Source organism: Coffea eugenioides, chromosome 3, assembly GCF_003713205.1.
Source record: "Coffea eugenioides isolate CCC68of chromosome 3, Ceug_1.0, whole genome shotgun sequence".
Classification (NCBI taxonomy): Eukaryota; Viridiplantae; Streptophyta; class Magnoliopsida; order Gentianales; family Rubiaceae; genus Coffea; species Coffea eugenioides.
The window spans coordinates 33,256,695-33,274,022 of NC_040037.1; the positions used below are offsets into that span (position 1 = coordinate 33,256,695).

The 17,328-nt window shown below is 38.8% G+C and overlaps 1 protein-coding gene across 1 annotated transcript; it reads left to right on the plus strand.

The window, feature by feature from the left end:
- The first annotated feature begins 13,354 nt into the window (after positions 1-13,354).
- On the plus strand, positions 13,355-17,328 carry LOC113766436. Its single transcript, XM_027310631.1, has 2 exons — positions 13,355-15,566; positions 15,647-17,328. Exons 1-2 carry the CDS (start codon positions 13,355-13,357, stop codon positions 17,326-17,328), a joined length of 3,894 nt encoding a protein of 1,297 aa, XP_027166432.1.

Here is a 17,328-nt window from a genome sequence, read left to right on the forward strand (position 1 = left end):
AAGAGGTAGATCAAACAATAACCAATTCTCAAATTTCATCAAAACAAGAGTAAATAGAAGACAAAATTTCAACAACTTCCAAATCATATGGAATGATTGCAATTTGGATGGTGAAGTTGAAGAAGAATATGAAAAACATCAAATGGCATTTATGACCATTAGAGATGATGAGATATCTTCTAACTATTTCTCTTATGATGAAAATGATGATGATATTGAGGCATTTGTGGTTAAATTGTATGATGGTTTGAAGATGTCTTATGGAAAAAATAAGGATTTGAAAATAAGATAAATGCTTTGTTAAAGGAAAATTCAAATTTTTTTCAAGAAAAAAAAATGTTGAAGAAGGAAAATGATGTTTTAAAAAGATTTAAAGATGATGTTGTTTGCAATCAAAGTAAATTGAAAAAAAATTGGATGAGAAAATAAAGTTTTATGAAAAGATTAAAGAAGAACAAACCTTGTTGAGAAAAAGAAAGAATGATCTTAGTAATTTTCTTAAAAAAGAGAAACAAGGTGTTTTGGAAAAGCAAAATATTTGGAACACTTTGGTTAATAAAAATTTTACTACTTACAGAAAAAATGGATTATATTTTGTTAGATCCTCTCATGTGAGAAATGCTCATGTTCTATGTGATTATTGCTGTCAATATGGCCATATGAAAAGAGAGTGTTATGTGAAAAACAAATGTGAATTTTGGAATGAAAGCCTTTTGGGTATTGAAGGACATAACTAACCCCCATGAACCCAAGAGTATTTGGGTACCAAAAGTGATTCTTTTGTGTAGGTATTCAAAAAGAATTTGATCCAAGTGGAGATTGAAAAATGATACAATATGTCACTTGGAGTCAAAAGATCAAAGAACTTGAAAGTTTGAAAAGGGGTGAAAGAATGAAAGGTGGATATGGAAGATTATAGAGGTAACAAGCTTTTCAAATAAATACAATATTATGATGAGGTATGTTTTTCAAAGGTTGAATTATGATATTTATCTCAAATCTTGAGTGTTGCAAATTTGTGATGTTATTTGCCTACTTTATATTTAAATGGAATGTTCTTAACCTCACAATGAATGAGGTAATTGCATCATATGTGCTTAATTGTTGATCAATTATTGTTTTGATGACGCTATTGCATGCTTCTTGGTTCATGTTGATGAAAATTAATATAGTCTCAATTTTAGGGGGAGTTTCTTGCAATTTCTTCTTCATGTACAATGTCCCTTTTATACTTATTTGTTTTTTATGATGTCAAAAGGGGGAGAAATTTGAATGATATTTCTTTGTATAATGGTTTCTACTTAAGGGGAGTTTATTTGAATTTATCAAAGAAATCATCATTTTATTTGTTATTATCAAAAAGGGGGAGATTGAAGACTTGGTTGATTAATCCTTGGTTTTGATGATAATGAAATAAAATGATGATTTAAACTAATATTTTTATATGAGAAATGTTTAGGGACAGGTATCTTGCAATTTGTAAAAAGGAGGATGACATATCAAGAAGGATTAAAAAAGAAATCTGCCTTTCGGACACAAGGATCGGACGGTTAGTGGAATATCGGACGTCCGACAAATAGTGAGTATTCATTGGACACTTCAATCGGACATCGATTTCTTTTATTGGCCATTCAGTACAAAAAGGGTTGAAACTTGAACATTCTGTCTACCATCGGATGTAGTGATTGGACGCAGAGCAATTGGACCGGATGTCCAACAGGTCCAATTGCTAGTTTTCTAACGGCTAGTTTTTTGACCATTGGAGAAGCTTTTGGGCATAGTTTCACCATCTATAAATACCCCCAAGTATGAGAAGAATGTAAGACTTTGCCTATACAAAATACAAGCTTTCTATGAGTGATTCTTGGGTAGAAAAACATTTTGATTGTTGTATAGGTATGGAAAAGTTGGATTTTTGAGGTTTCTCAAGAGGAGAACTAAAACCTTGTATAGGTGAGTCTCACTTGTATAATAGCTTTTAATTGGTTGGTTTGTGGCAATCAATTGTAGCATAGTGAGAGTTAACTAAGAGTGTTATAAAACTCTTTGACTCAACTAAAAAGTGTTTAGGGTGAGCAAAGAGTGATCCTTCTTATGTAAAAGGTGGTTTGCAACACCATTAATTGAGGAGGCTATTGGGTTGGAGTTAATTTCAAGTTTGGAGGAAACTTGAAAGTTTTGGTTTGAATTTCTATCTCTTGCTTTTATTTTTGTTACTTATTTGTGCAATCTCTATTGCTCTACGATTGCTTTACAATTGTGAATTTGTGCAAATAGTTGTAGTACTTTTATTGGATGAAATCTTGTTTTATTTACTTGGTTTGTGTGGATAACCTAATTCACCCCCTTTTTAGGTTGTTTTTGGGCCTAACACTAAACTATAATTTAAACGTGTAATAATCTATCTACTAAGATGGGCTCTTAAAAGAGTACCTTGTTAGGACTCCTATTTCTAAGGTTTGTGAATGTAAGAAAATAGAAAACAAAGAGAGGTTAGTTCAATTGATAAATAACACATAATACGTTGGAGCAATAAAATGATACAGAAATATAAGATAAAGAAAAGAAAGAGGGGTAGAATCCCTCCTCTCATGTCGAGTGTTCCTAATAAGATAAGGTTGATTCTATCACATGCGATTTCTAATATAGATGCATGTGGTTGGGCTCACTAATGCATCTAAACTCGATAAGGTTTCAGACTCCCAAACCTTTAGACAAAAGGGCAAAGGGTCATCAATTCCAAAACTCTTAGTCGGTGGTTCGAGTGATCCCCCAGACATTACTATGTACATGCCGTGCCACGGCCACATGTTTAAGTCGATCGTTTCTAATCCTAATAGGGAGGAATGGTGTGACAACTACTAAAAGAAAAAAATGAAGGGTTATATACAAAGAATAACGTATGCACGTATGAAGTCTTTCTTTGAAAGGAGGGATTAACATTATTAAACACATATGAAGGCCCTAGGGTAATATCACTTCCCACCTCAAAATGCAAAGCACGATACAGGTAAATAAATAAAAATAAATAAATCATTCATCACATACACGAAGAACGAGTGATGAACATGAGTGTGAGTTGCATAAATCCCTAAAAATGCAACCTAAAACATCCCAATGTAATATGTAAAAGGGTTAGAAAAGAAAAAATCGACTAAACCAAATGTTTGGACTCACTAGATGTCCCTAGTGGAGTTGCCAAGCTATTGCGCCCCATTTTTTAAATCAAAGAGAAATGCATTAGAAAAATAATTTTTTTATTTTATTTTAGAAAATAAAGAAAAAGGATCTAAAATGGAATTTAGAATGTGTGACAATTTGGGTCCAAAATAATAGTTTAAAATGGATTTTTTAGAAAAAAAAGAAAGTTGCCACTTGGTATTAAATTTAGGTATACTAAGTCACCCAGAATGTTTGAAAAAAAATGTAAACAGTAAATAAAACACTTTTAGACGACTATAGGTTTTTAAAAACGAGAAAAAAGAGTTTGGGAGTCACGATTGAAGAAAAGAAAGGCAAAGATGTGATTGATTCAAATCTAAAGCACCTTTTCAACCCAACCAAAGTTAGTTGCGAGGTTTAATCAAAATTTTCCTAATCTAATTCTTAAACTTATTACATTTGGATGCTTCTATATGGATGCAAACTTAGACCTAGGGGGTATCGAGAGGACCGAAATGTCTCTTCAAAATTTAATTGGTGCAAATCACATTAATTGTGAAACTCAAGAATGATCCCTTAAAGAGATCACGAATAGGAAAAAAATGAAACTTAAAAAAGAAAATTATGATATATAGATAAATATTCATGACGTAGAAGAGGGGAATACAACATAACAGATACAGGAGACTAAGACCGTGACTCAATTTCCTTCTTATACAGGGGTAATAGCGTGTTAAGACTAAAAAATCATACTCGTCTATTTTCCATATTTGAAGAGTGACTCTTCAACCTAGTCAAGCAAAAATGGACTAGTCTATTTTCTAATTATCTGAATGAAATGCAAACCTAAATGATATAATTTGTGTACATAGGGATAAGAGAATAAAAGGATATATCATGCAAATGGATATAAGCTAAAATGAAAAAAAAATGCATGAAATGCAATAAATGTCACACAAAATATGAATCTAGTACAAAACTGACCTAAAGAGTCTAGCATTGGACTGACCCATTTCTATTGTAAGGATCGAAGACAACCTAAGAGGGGGGGTGAATTAGGTAGTTAAAAAAACTAGTTAAGATATGAGTCACCTTTTTGAGAACTTGCCCTCTTTTTCTAATAGACCACACAATGGAGCAATTGATGAGAAAGCACAAGTGCTTGGGAGTAGAAGAGATGAACAATTTATTTTGCAAGACAGTAAGTAAAAGGATAGAATAGCAAACCAAGTTTCAAACTCCACTTGAGTTTGAAAATCACTTTATATAGCAAACTTCTTCAAGTTGATCAACTTACAACCAATGTCTTGTGTACAAAGGAATGATCACTTCCTCCTTCCCCCAAGCCGCACTTGGTCAAGCAAGGAAGTTTTACTATCACTCGGATAACCCTCACAAAACTATACTATTGAAGAAATTGAAACACACTTGAAAAGTTTATTGAAAGTTACACAACTAAGAGTATAAATCTTCTTTAAAGAGAATTCTCACACTTGAATCACTCAAGATCTGATGTAGTCTCAATGTGCAAAAATCTTTTTGAAGTAGTTGACTTTGTTCTATTTATAAGAGACCAAAAAATTCTTCAATTAATGCTACCAACGGATAGAAGGCAGCTGAACAGTCAATTAGCCGTTGGTGGTGTCGGACGTCCGGTAGGCTAGTTTTCTGCGTCCGAACCCAGACAGTAAGTTCAAGAAGTTTTCTTGAAATAATTAGGACGTCCGGTACCTCTAGAATATACGTCTGAAGGTATGATGTAAAACTGGGAATTCTTCTTCAATTCTTTCGGACGTCCGGTGCCTCCAATGTTTTGCATCCGAAGTGTCGTAACGTTTGTCGGACGTCCGGTACTCAAGTGTTGTACGTCCGATCGAATTCAGTGAGTTTAGAGGACTTGGCTTATCATTTTCAGACGTCCGAGAGTGGATTCTTCATACATCCGAAGTTACTCAATGGTTGTCGGACGGCCGATGCAGTCTTTTTGTGCGTCTGACAGCTATTTCAGCATATGTTAGCCTTTGAACCTGTTTTACTCCAATTCTAAAAAGGTCTAATAAGAGAATATTAATAACATCCATTTATTTTGTAATCATCAAAAGTTACGGACTGAGATAAACAATCTCCCCCTTTTTGATGATGACAAAACAATGGATGAAGTAAAAAAATTTTAGGTACAGCTCCCCCTTACTTAATGCATCCAAGGAGTATTCACAACTTCCCTTCAGAATAATGTTCACTCCCCCTTAAAATAACTCCCCCTCACATATAGATTCCATATTCATATCTCCCCATTTTTGTCATCATTAAATCAACTAGTAAAATTATCCACATTACCAACAATGTGGTCATCATTGGCTCACCAATATTATCACCAGGTATTATTAGCAAGATAAAACACAGCAACACCCATCCAAACCGAATTTAGCAGAACAGTAAAACAAAATATAGCAGAACGACAACATCATCCATCCAGAGCCAAAAGCAACATCAACCAGAAACTAATATAGGCAGATAAACTGAAATAAGTAACATCCATCCAAAACAAGGGAAAATTCCACAGAAGTAACATTTAACATAAAGGATAACTAAATAGTTTTACAGACCAGTAGAGGAGTAAAATCCTTAAGACAGAGCACACCAAATGTCTTTAAGTGCAAAAGATGCAAAAGCCTACTATGAACTAATATCCTAATCATGAAGTGCAGTAGGCTAGTGGTGCCTATATGGTGATCTTAGATGATCCAGACCTTCTCCTTGCCAGACAAAACTGCTCAGGATCCACTTGATCTTCCTCTTCAGTTTCTTCATCTTCTTTAGTTGCCTCTTCAGTAAATGGAACCTTTCCTTTATCTTTGGGCTGAGAACTGGAAGCATACGCCTCTGGAGTAGTTTCAGTGCCAGGAGTATGCTCAGTTTGCTCGGTTCTTGGCTCTTTTTTATGAGCATTTTCATTGTCTACAGGAGTGGGAGGCATAAGTAGATTCTTTTTCTCAATGAAAGTAGCCTGCTGGTCGGTTGACATGGTCATCATTAGACCATCTTCAATGAGTAGGATATGTTGTTTAAGGTCCTCAAGCAAAGAGATGACCTCAGAGTTGGATGAAAAATATTTGTTGGCTGACTTTCTAGGGTGAATGGTGAAAGGTGAGACATACATGGACTGATCACGAGGGGTCCTAGGAGTAACAGGAGTTTCATGAAGGTTCTTTCTCCTAAACTCTGAAACAGTTTCCTTGTAACACTAATGGCGCTAAAAAAATTTTAGATTTTTCCTTTCAAAATATGCCTTTGAGAAAACTGAAGATGCACTATCTTTAAGTGACTTTCCAGTGAAGGGAATTTCAAAGTGAGCAAAGATAGAGGTCAGAAATTTTTCATAAGAAAGCTTCCTACGACTATCATAACTGATTTTGAGCAAGAATTTGCACATCACAAAACCAAAATCAATTCTGATTTTTTCAACAAAACAGTAAAACAGATAAAGCTCCATTTTGTTTGCATCAGTTCTGTGACCATCAGTGGGCATCAACAGATTTGAAATAATGGTAAAAATGATCAAGTTTTGAGGACTGAGATCCTCCAATCTCGGCTCAACAGGAGTGTTAAAATGAGTGCGAAAGTAAGTTATCAGTTTAGCAAGGTGAAAATGATGGTAAGCAGAAGAAAATTCTTCATATGAGAAGAAATTTACAATTTTTTCTTTATAACCATCTTCAATTTTGATTTTCAAGACAGAATTGACAACATCAGGAGTTAATGTGATATCAATAGAGTTGACTCTAGAGATAAGCTCTGTGTGTAAATTACCCTTCCTAAGATTTGCAAAAAATTGATGAAGCATATCAGGGTAAATGGTATTGGGAATGGTCAAAAGATGAATTCATTTTTGGAATTCAAAAAGCTTAATAACTGGTTCGAGATCAAACTTACGAAATTCGCAAAGAATGATAGATCTCTGAGTGATGAATCCTTTTTGTGAGATCAACTCGAACCTATCTCTAGCCTCGTCATCTATGAACTTTGGCAATGGGGTAGGTTCTTTGGCAGATTGAGCCTCTGGTTCCTTTGAAGTACGTTTCCTCTTTGCACTTCGTTTAGTAGTTGACCTAGTATCCTGAACACCAGACTTTGTCCTTGGTGACTTTCTGGTAGAGGGTTGAGGAGTTTGCTGATCCTTAGCATTTTGTTCTTCAGTTTGATGCTCCTCCATCTGCTCAGGGGATGGATCAACAGTTGGAGCATCATGTTTTTTCTTTGTAGGTTGCTTCACCTTTCCACCACGAGTTCCAATTCTCTTTTTAGATGCTCTGGTGGAGGGTTCTACAATTTCAACCTCCTCATCTCTAAGTCTAAAAGTGCGTTCGGCACTCGCAGAACCACCTCTAAATTTCACCATGATATAATGCAGTTGGTTTTTGTGGTAGAGTGTAGTGTAGATGCGTATCAGATTGACTAAGAATGCAATATGAACTACAATGAATGTTTGAATCGACCACAAGAAGCGGATTTTGAGAACTTAGGGTTTCGGGTGTGAATTGGGATTTATGGGGCAGTTGGGAGTTAGGATACATTATGAGGGATAGTAAACGGGCAATAGGAATGTAATGATGTCGGTTGGATCAATTTCTTGGAACTTGATTTGAAGAGAAAGTAATTTGAATTTTGAATTTGAGAGAGAAATGAAGGGTTGTGTCCGAGACTAAGGATATAAATGAACTGAATGAAGTGGATGACTTCTTTATAAGACGCAACATTTGAGTGTCGGACGGCCGAATGAACTGAAACGTCCGACACAACTGTCCGAACTAAAACTTTTCTGGAAAAATGATGAAGAACACTGTCGTACGTCCGTTCTAACTCGTCGGACGTCCAATAAAGAGTGACAGAAAATTTTTAGAATACTTTTTTTGAGACGCCCAGTTTTGTTCTCAGATACACAAATGGATCCAGTAGTAGGACTTTTGTGAGAATATCAACAATTTGATCTTTAGAACAAACATATTAAACACATATTTCACCCTTATTGATAAGATCGCGAATGAAATGATGCTTTATGTCTATGTGCTTAGTCCTAGAATGTTGAATGGGATTTTTTGTCAAATTAATAGCACTAGTGTTATCACAATACATAGGCACACAATCATACACCAATCCAAAATCATTCAATGTATTTTTCATTCATAATAATTGAGCACAACAAGCTCCAGCGGCAACATATTTCGCTTCAGTTCTAGATAATGAAATAGCATTTTGTTTCTTGCTAAACCAGGATACTAAGCAATTTCCAAGAAAGTTACATATACCTGTTGTACTTTTTCTATCAACCCTACAACCACCGAAATCAGCATCAGAGAATCCACACAAAGGAAGTTCATGACACTTAGGATACCATAAGCCAAAATTCAAGATTCCTTTTAAATATCTAAGAATTCTTTTTACTGCATTTAAATGAGATTCCTTTGGACAAGACTGAAAACGAGCACATAAGCACACATCAAACATGATATCAGGTCTACTAGTAGTTAAGTAAAGCAAACTATCAATCATACCTCTATACTTCTTTTCATTAACTTTTGTACCTTCTTCATCCTTGTCAAACTTGGTAGATGTGCACATAGGTGTTCCGACCTATTTTGAATCCTCCATTCCAAATCTTTTGAGCAGCTCCTTGGTGTATTTTGTTTGATTGATGAACATTCCTTCTCGGGTTTGAACCACTTACAGTCCAAGGAAGAAATTTAATTCTCTCATCATGTTCATTTCAAACTCTTTTTGCATGATATTGGAAAAATCCTTGCACAAGCTCTTATTAGTAGCACCAAATATAATATCATCCATATATATTTGCACAATTAAAAGGTCACGTGAACTTTGCTTAGTGAAAAAGAGTAGTATCCATAATGTCTCTTTTAAAACCATTTTCAATCAAAAAATCACTCAAACGTTCATACCATGCTCTTAGAGTTTGTTTTAATCCATACAAAACTTTTGAGAGTTTAAATACATGATTTGGATAAATTTCATTTTCAAAACCAGGAGGTTGATCAACATATACTTTTTGATTTATAAATCCATTTAAGAAAACACTTTTAACATCCATTTGAAATAATTTAAAGTTCTTGAAACACGCAAAGGTCAAAAACATTCTAATTGATTCCAGCCTAGCTACGGGTGCAAATGATTCATCAAAATCAATTCCTTCTTCTTGAATATATCCCATGGCTACAAGTCTGGTCTTATTTTTTACTATCTCACCTTTGTCATTCATTTTGTTTCTAAAAACCCACTTTGTGCCAATGATAGGATGATCTTGTAGTTTAGCAACTAATATCCATACTTTGTTCCTTTCAAATTGATTCAACTCCTCTTCCATAGCTAAAATTCAGTTCTCATCTTTCAATGCATCAACAACATTTTTGAGTTCAAAGTGCGAAACTAATGCAAAATTATCCATCGGTTGTTTAGAGGAGGAACGAGTTTTGACCTTCTCGGATGGATCACCAATGATGAGCTCCTTGGGGTGGTTTTGAACAAATTTCCAAACTCTTGGAAGATCGTAAGGTGTACTAGTGTCTCTGTCATTGTCTTCCCTTGCTGGACTGTCTTGAGTTTCATCTTTCTTTGAATCATTTTCAAGTGAAGTAATGCCTTGGTCAGTGATTGTGAGTTTCTTTAGTTGTTCTTGAATACCTGCATCATCATCTTCACTACAACTTATGAAAATGTCACCATTAGATTCATCAAAAGTGAAATATATAACTTCCTCTATAACCAAAGTCCTTCGATTATAGACTCTAAAGCCTCTCTTATTCTCACAATATCCCAAGAAAATTTTCTCATCAGATTTTTTATCAAACTTTCCAAGATGTTCCTTGATGTTTAAAATGAAGCATTTGTAACCAAAGACTTTAAAGTATCCAACAACAGGCTTTTTATCAAACATCAGCTCATAGGAGGTTTTGTTCAAGATTGGTCTTAAAAGAACTCTATTCATGGTATAGCAAGCTGTATTTATAGCTTCAGCCCAAAAGTATTTTGGTAAATTACACTCACTTAGCATGCTTCTTGAAGAGTTCTATTTTTTGTTTCAACAACCCAATTTTGTTGGGGAACTCTTGCAATTGAAAATTCATGTGTAATACCATTGTTGTTATAGAATTCTGGAAAGCCACAAAATCAAAATTCTGAGCCATTGTCACTTCTGATTTTGATGATTTTCAATCCAATCAGATTCTAAACTTTTGCAAATAGTGAAACAAAGTTTTTGAAAGCATCATCTTTGTGTGCAAGAAATATCACCCAAGTGTATCTAGAATAATCATCAACAACAACAAAGCAAAATCTTTTGCCACCTAAGTTGGTAGTTTGTGTAGGACCAAATAAATCAAGATGTAAAAGTTCTAGAGACTTTGTAGTAGAAACACATTTCTTAGATTTAAAAGATACTTTGACTTGTTTTCCAAATTGGCAAGCATCACAAATTCTGTCCTTTTCAAATTTAATCTTTGACAGACCTCTAACAAGTTCCTTTTTGAAAATTTCTTTTAGCAGATCCATATTGAAATGACAAAGCCTTCTATGCCACAATCAGGGGTCATCATTTGCTATTTTGAGACAACTAAGGCTAGAAGAATCAACTTTTTCAAGAATAACTACATAAATGTCATTAACTCTTTTTCCTTTGAAAACAGTGTTGAATTTTGAGTCAAGAACAAGGCAGTCATGCTTTTTAAATAACACAAACAGATTCCTATTGTGATACCCCAACTTTTAGGATACTATTGTTATTTAGTTTCCAAAAAAAAAATATATTATGCTTCCTTTAGTTTATTTTTATTTTAAGATATTGTTTTGTTTTAAAAACTAGAAACCCTAAATTCTAGAAATAAAGTCTAATCAAAACCCTAGTTTCATTTGTGACTGACCGTTTTCTCAAATTTCTCATATTTTAACCGAAACCCTAAATTCAATTTATGGAATTATAAAACCCCTCACGTTTTCTTAAAAATGCCCGTTTTATTGAAAATTATGATTTTATAATAGCCCTACCACCCAATCACCCCATAATAAGTGCAAATGAACATGAAAGTAAAGGTTTTCACTTTTCGTTTTCAAGTTGGAGCAAGTTAGGGTTTTCACGTTTTTCCGTAGGGTGATTCTTCAGTATGGAGTAAGGATCAAATTTGGTACTTAAGAGTGACTTTTAGGTGAGAAATAATATGTGATTAGAAGCAATGATAAAAAGTTAGTGAATAGGAAGTAAAAATCCTAGTACGTGTGATTTAAGAAAAAACGGTGCGAACCGACGTGTACCGTGCACTACCGATTGAACACACCACTTGGTCACCACTTTCTTACAATATAAGCGCATTAAAATTTGAGCAAAATATCCCCTCATTTCCAGCTGGCTTTGACCGAATTTTTTAAAAATGCAAGAAACAAAAAGAAAAGAGTTGTTTGCGAGTTTGAAAAAGAAGAGTATTTTCGGCGCCGTTCTCTTCCGCTGCATTACTAGGGTTTATTCCTGCTTCTATGGACAATATGGATGCCCTCCAGCCTGAGGTTGGGGGGCAACCCTCCTCCGTTCCTTCGTTCCAGCGCAAGTCCTTTTCTGATCTCTTCCACAACTCTTCGGATAGGCCGGCTCTCTCGGTTAGAGCATCGCAGACGACTCATCGAGGGGAACCGGCTGTGGTTTTCTCTCAAGCAGATCTCACCTCCCTTGCACTTCCATATAAATTTGCTTTGGTGGGGAAATTCTCCAAGGGACGTCCGTCCATGGAGAACTTACGAAAATTCATGAAAACGCTAGACTTGAAGGAGATGGCCTCTGTTGGTCTGCTAGATTCCAGGCATGTTCTGCTCAAGATGGGAAACGAAGCTGACTTTCATAGAATATGGTCTAGAGGGATCTGGTATGTTTCTGGGTCTCCTATGAGGGTTTTTAAGTGGGCACCATTCTTCCATGTGGACATGGAGCCTTCGGTGGTACCGGTGTGGTTCCAACTTCCTAAACTGCCTTTGCATTACTTCCACAAAGATTGCCTCTTTCAGATTGTGAGTGTCCTGGGGATTCCCCTTTTTATGGATGCTGCTACTATGGCTGGGTCTCGCCCAAGTGTTGCAAGAGTGTGTGTAGAGATTGATTTGCTCAAACCGCTGCCTCCGCGAGTGTGGATTGGTAATGGTGACTGCGATGGGTTTTGGCAAACGTTAATCCCAGAAATCCTCCCCAAGTACTGCTGCCATTGCTTTCGGCAGGGACATACTCAAGCTGAGTGTCATGTTCTGAACCCAGCTCTAAAACAAAGGCCTCCTGATGTGGTCAAGTCTGGTGCAGAGAAGCGGCCTGTGCAGTTGCAGTTCCATCCAAAGAAGAACTCCACCATGGAGGATCGTCCTTTGGATCCTGCCCTTGGGGGGAATTCACCAGGTGTGGGTTCTAAAGTGGCGGGGGATTTCCCATCTAGCTCTCTTCCCCTGGAGCCTGATGAGCAACTTGTGGGGACGGCTGATATGGGAGTCTCGCAATTGGTCAGGGGAGCTGCGGACTCTCCTGTGCAACAGTCGGGGGCTGGTCTGACTCCTTTGGTGATTGGGGCGGAGCCTTGCCTTGGTGCTAGTGTGTCAGTGGATGTTCCAGCCGGTGGGGTGATGGAGGAGCAGGCTGCTGAGTCGGCTATGCTGAAGGTTCCGTTGGCTGATGACAGGGCTGGTGACCTGCAGAAATTTGAGCTGCATGAGGTGATAGACGAGGTGCAGGTTAGGCAAGCGGAAGTTGTAGGAGGGACTTTGTCTCCTCGGCAAAGCTCCGACCACATTCAAGCTCTACATGGGTCCCTGGTTGTGGATATATTCAACTTGGACCCGATCATTCAAAAGGTCCAAACAGATTTGCAGCATGAGGAGAATTTCCAGTTGGTTTCTCATCGGAAGCACAAGGGTGTGCGTGCTATGTTTCCGTCTGACCGTCAGTTGCGCTCTAAGAGTAAAGTTTCCTCTAACTCTTTTTCTGCACTATCTGATGATTAATTACCTTTTTTGGAATATTCGTGGGGTGTCTCGCGCTCCTAATTTACGTAGGTTAAAACATTTAATTCGTCAGTACAACATTCCGGTGGTTGCTGTGTGTGAGCCGAAACTGGCTCCTACCCCATCTAATGTAAACTCTATTAAGTTGAAGCTTAGTATGGACTCGGTTATAGTTAATAGTTGTGGTTCGGTATGGGTTTTCTACGATAGATCAGTTTCTTGTAATGTAGTAGGGGAGTCGGATCAGCATGTGTCGGTTCAAATTCAGTCTACTTTATTTGTGGCTCCCGTTATATTTTTCTTTGCCCATGCTAAATGGACGGTGGTGGACCGTGAAGCGCTTTGGGCTGGGTTGCTAGAGGATAGATCTGTTTCACTTCCATGGTTTGTGGTGGGTGACTTTAATGTGATTGTGGCAGATGATGAAAAGAGAGGGGGTCGTCCTTTTAGAAATTGGGAGGGGGGTGATTTGTTGACGTTTATGTCCTCTGCTGGCTTGTTGGATGCGGGTTTTTCAGGGTCCAGATTTACATGGTGTAATAATAGACAGGGTCAGGCTCGTATTTGGAAAAGGTTAGACAGGTTGCTATATGATCAACTTGCTTTGGATTTGGGGATTATGTACGAGGTCCTGCACTTGGGTAGGGCTCCTTCTGATCATGCACCTTTATTGATGGCGGCGTCTTCTCGTTTGGATAACTCGCCCAAGCCTTTTCGGTTTTTGAATTGTTGGACGTCTCATCAGAGTTTCCTGGAGGTCATTCAGCATAATTGGCAGGTGGATTTTATGGGTGACCCTCTATATGTCTTGGCAGCTAAGCTGCGAAAGTTGAAGAAAGTGCTGCGGGAATGGTCTAAGCATGAATTTGGAGATATTTTTGAGATGGTTAAGGTGGCAGAGCAGGAGGTGATACAGGCGGAAAACTGTTTTGATGAGGACCCTTCGGTTCAGCATCAAATTTGTTTAAGTGAGCGGCGGGCTAGGCTGATTCAGGCGCAGGCAAATGAGGATTCGTTTTGGCGGCAGAAGGCGAGAATCAGATGGTTAGCGGATGGGGATAAAAATTCAAAATTTTTTCATGCAACGGTGGCTGAACGTAGGAGTAAATCCGTTATTCATCGTATTAAATCTTCTGGCGGGGATTGGCTTTGCAGTGAAGAGGATATTGGGAGAGAGGCTGTTAGTTTTTTTCAGGGCTTGTTTTCGGATCAGTCGGGTACGAATAATTTTCATGGGTTAGATGTGATCCCCAAAGTGGTGACTGAGCGGGACAATGATGAATTAGAACGATTCCCTTCTCTAGAGGAAGTTAAGGAAGTCGTTTTCTCCATGGATGCGGATAGTGCGGCTGGTCCTGATGGGTTCTCCGGGAAGTTTTTTGTGGTTGCTTGGGAGATTGTTGCGGAGGATGTTTTTGCAGCTGTTTGTCGGTTTTTTGGTGGAGCTGAGTTACCGAAAAGTATTACCGCCACATCCATTGTTCTTGTCCCCAAAGTTAGCTCTCCTCAGGATTTTTCGCAGTTTCGCCCAATTAGTTTGTGCTCCTTTGTGAATAAAATTATTTCTAAATTACTGGCGAGGAGACTAGCTAAGCTGTTGCCGGGTATTATTTCTCCTAACCAGAGTGGTTTTGTTCAAGGTCGGCAAATGGCCGATAATTTTTTATTAGCTCAGGAGTTAATTTCTGGCATTCAGAGGCCTTGTCGAGGAGGTAATGTTGTTCTCAAACTTGACATGGCTAAGGCCTATGACAGGGTTTCGTGGCCTTTTTTAATGCAAGTGTTGCGTCGATTTGGATTTGGTGAACGGTGGATTGATATGATCTGGCGGTTGGTGTCCAATGTGTGGTTCTCGGTGATCATTAATGGATCTCCCAAGGGGTTTTTTAAGTCGACCAGGGGATTACGGCAGGGCGATCCTATCTCACCGGCACTGTTTGTTGTGGGTGCAGAGGTGTTGTCTAGGTCATTAAATGCTTTACTGGGTCTTCGAGCGTTTGTTCCATTCAAAGTTCCTAGGGGTTGCCCGCCGATTACCCATCTGGCGTATGCAGATGATGTCATCATTTTTTGTAGCGGTTTGAAGGCCTCTTTACAAGTAATCCTGCGTACTTTGGATGCCTATTGCAGTATATCGGGCCAGCAGGTGAACTATCACAAGAGTTGCTTTCTTGTTGATCGGAAACTGCCTTTGGCGCGTAAACGAGCTATTGCTCGGGTTACAGGTTTTCAGGAGAGGTCGTTTCCCATTAAGTACTTGGGGTGTCCGTTGTATGTTGGGAGGGCGAAACTGTACTTTTTCTCAGAGCTCTGCAATTTGGTGTCGAGGCGTGTGTTATCCTGGTCTGGTAGATTGTTGTCGTCTGGTGGTAAGTTGGTTCTGATCAAAAGTGTTCTCTCCTCTCCTCTATTCCTATTCATATTATGGCGGCTTCTATGGTCCCTAAAGGGGTAGTCAGCCAATTGGAACAAATCTTTAGTAGCTTCTTATGGGGTAACTCGGATTTCGGCCCTCGGTTTCACTGGATTAAATGGGCAGCCCTGACTAAGCCTGTTGAGGAAGGAGGAGCTGGATTGCGATCGCTACAGTCGATTTTTGATGCTTTCTCTTTAAAGCTTTGGTGGTCTTTTTGCTGTAACACCTCCATATGGGCGTCCTTCATGCACGCTAAGTATCTCAGTGACAGGCTCCCGTGTCAGGCAGATGTGGTTCGGGAGCAGTCTGGTATCTGGAGAAGGCTGGTTGGCGTCAAATCGTTAGCGGATTCTCATGTTCGCTGGGTTTTGGGCAATGGAGCAGTGGATTTTTGGCATGAGAATTGGATGGGATCTGGTCCGTTATGCGACAAGGTTGAGATTTTTGGGACTCACTCTGTGGCGAACTTTGTTGACCAAGGTCGTTGGAATATTTCTATGTTGCGTCATTGGCTCCCTCCTGCTATTGTTTCATCCATTCTGGGTATCTCTCCTCCTGTCTCGCAGCGGCCAGATGAGATGGTTTGGGATTTAACCGAATCGGGTGTGTTTTCAATTGCATCTGCTTATCAGTTGGTGCGGCAGCCTGCTATTAGGTCGGCTTTTTCTGCGGCTATTTGGCATACGTTACTTCCCTCTAAAGTGTCTTTTTTCATGTTGCGGTTGGTTGCGGCACGGCTCCCCGTCTTGGAGACGCTTCGCCGTTTTGCGGTGCATGGCCCCTCTCGGTGCTCCTGCTGTGAAGCTCCTGCGGAAGAAACCTTAGATCATATTTTTTGCAATGGGGATTTGCCCAAACGAGTTTGGAATTCGTTTACAAGTGGGGTGGGTGGGCGTTCCTGTGTTTCCACGGTGCGGCATGCGCTGGCGGTATGGTGGCTTCATCCCACGTCTAATCCTTGTTTGCGGTTGATTTTCCAATTTCTTCCTTGTTTGGTTTGCTGGCACCTTTGGAGGGCTCGTAATTTGAGGGTTTTTGAAGGTAAGGGAATTTCCTCCCATCTCATTCATTTGAGGGTTGTGGGGGAGCTCCGAGATATTCTCTCTTCCCGCTTTCCTTGCCTGGCGGGTCATAGGTTGTCTTGGGAGGAGCTTATTGGGTTGGCTTCTAGGTGTCGTAGAGCGAGTACGGTACGTTGGGTAAAATGGAGGACTTCGCCTATTCCCCTTCCCAAATTGAATGTTGATGGTTGTTCGAGGGGTAATCCTGGTACATCTGGCGGGGGTGGTATTTTGCGGGATACGGCGGGGTGCTTTGTCTTTGCTTTCTCTTGCTTTTCTGGCGATGTGACTAGTTTGCATTCAGAACTAAGAGCTATGCTATATGGAGTGAAGCTGTGTGTGCAACGCGGCATTATTCCTATTCATGTGGAGTCTGATTCTTTGCTTTTGGTCCGGATGGTGCGAGGGGAGCTCAGGGTTCCTTGGTTTTTGCGACGAGAGTTTGAGGAGCTGATTGCATTCCGGCATCATTTACATGCGGTGACTCATTGTTTTAGAGAGGTCAATAGGGTGGCTGACAGATTGTCTAATGTTGGAGCTGACTCTGGCTCTGATAGGGTTTATGAGACGTTGGCTTTACTTCCATTGTTGGTTAGAGGGGATTGTCAAATGGATGCTTGGGGGATGCCTATGGTTAGAAGGGTTAGACCGTAG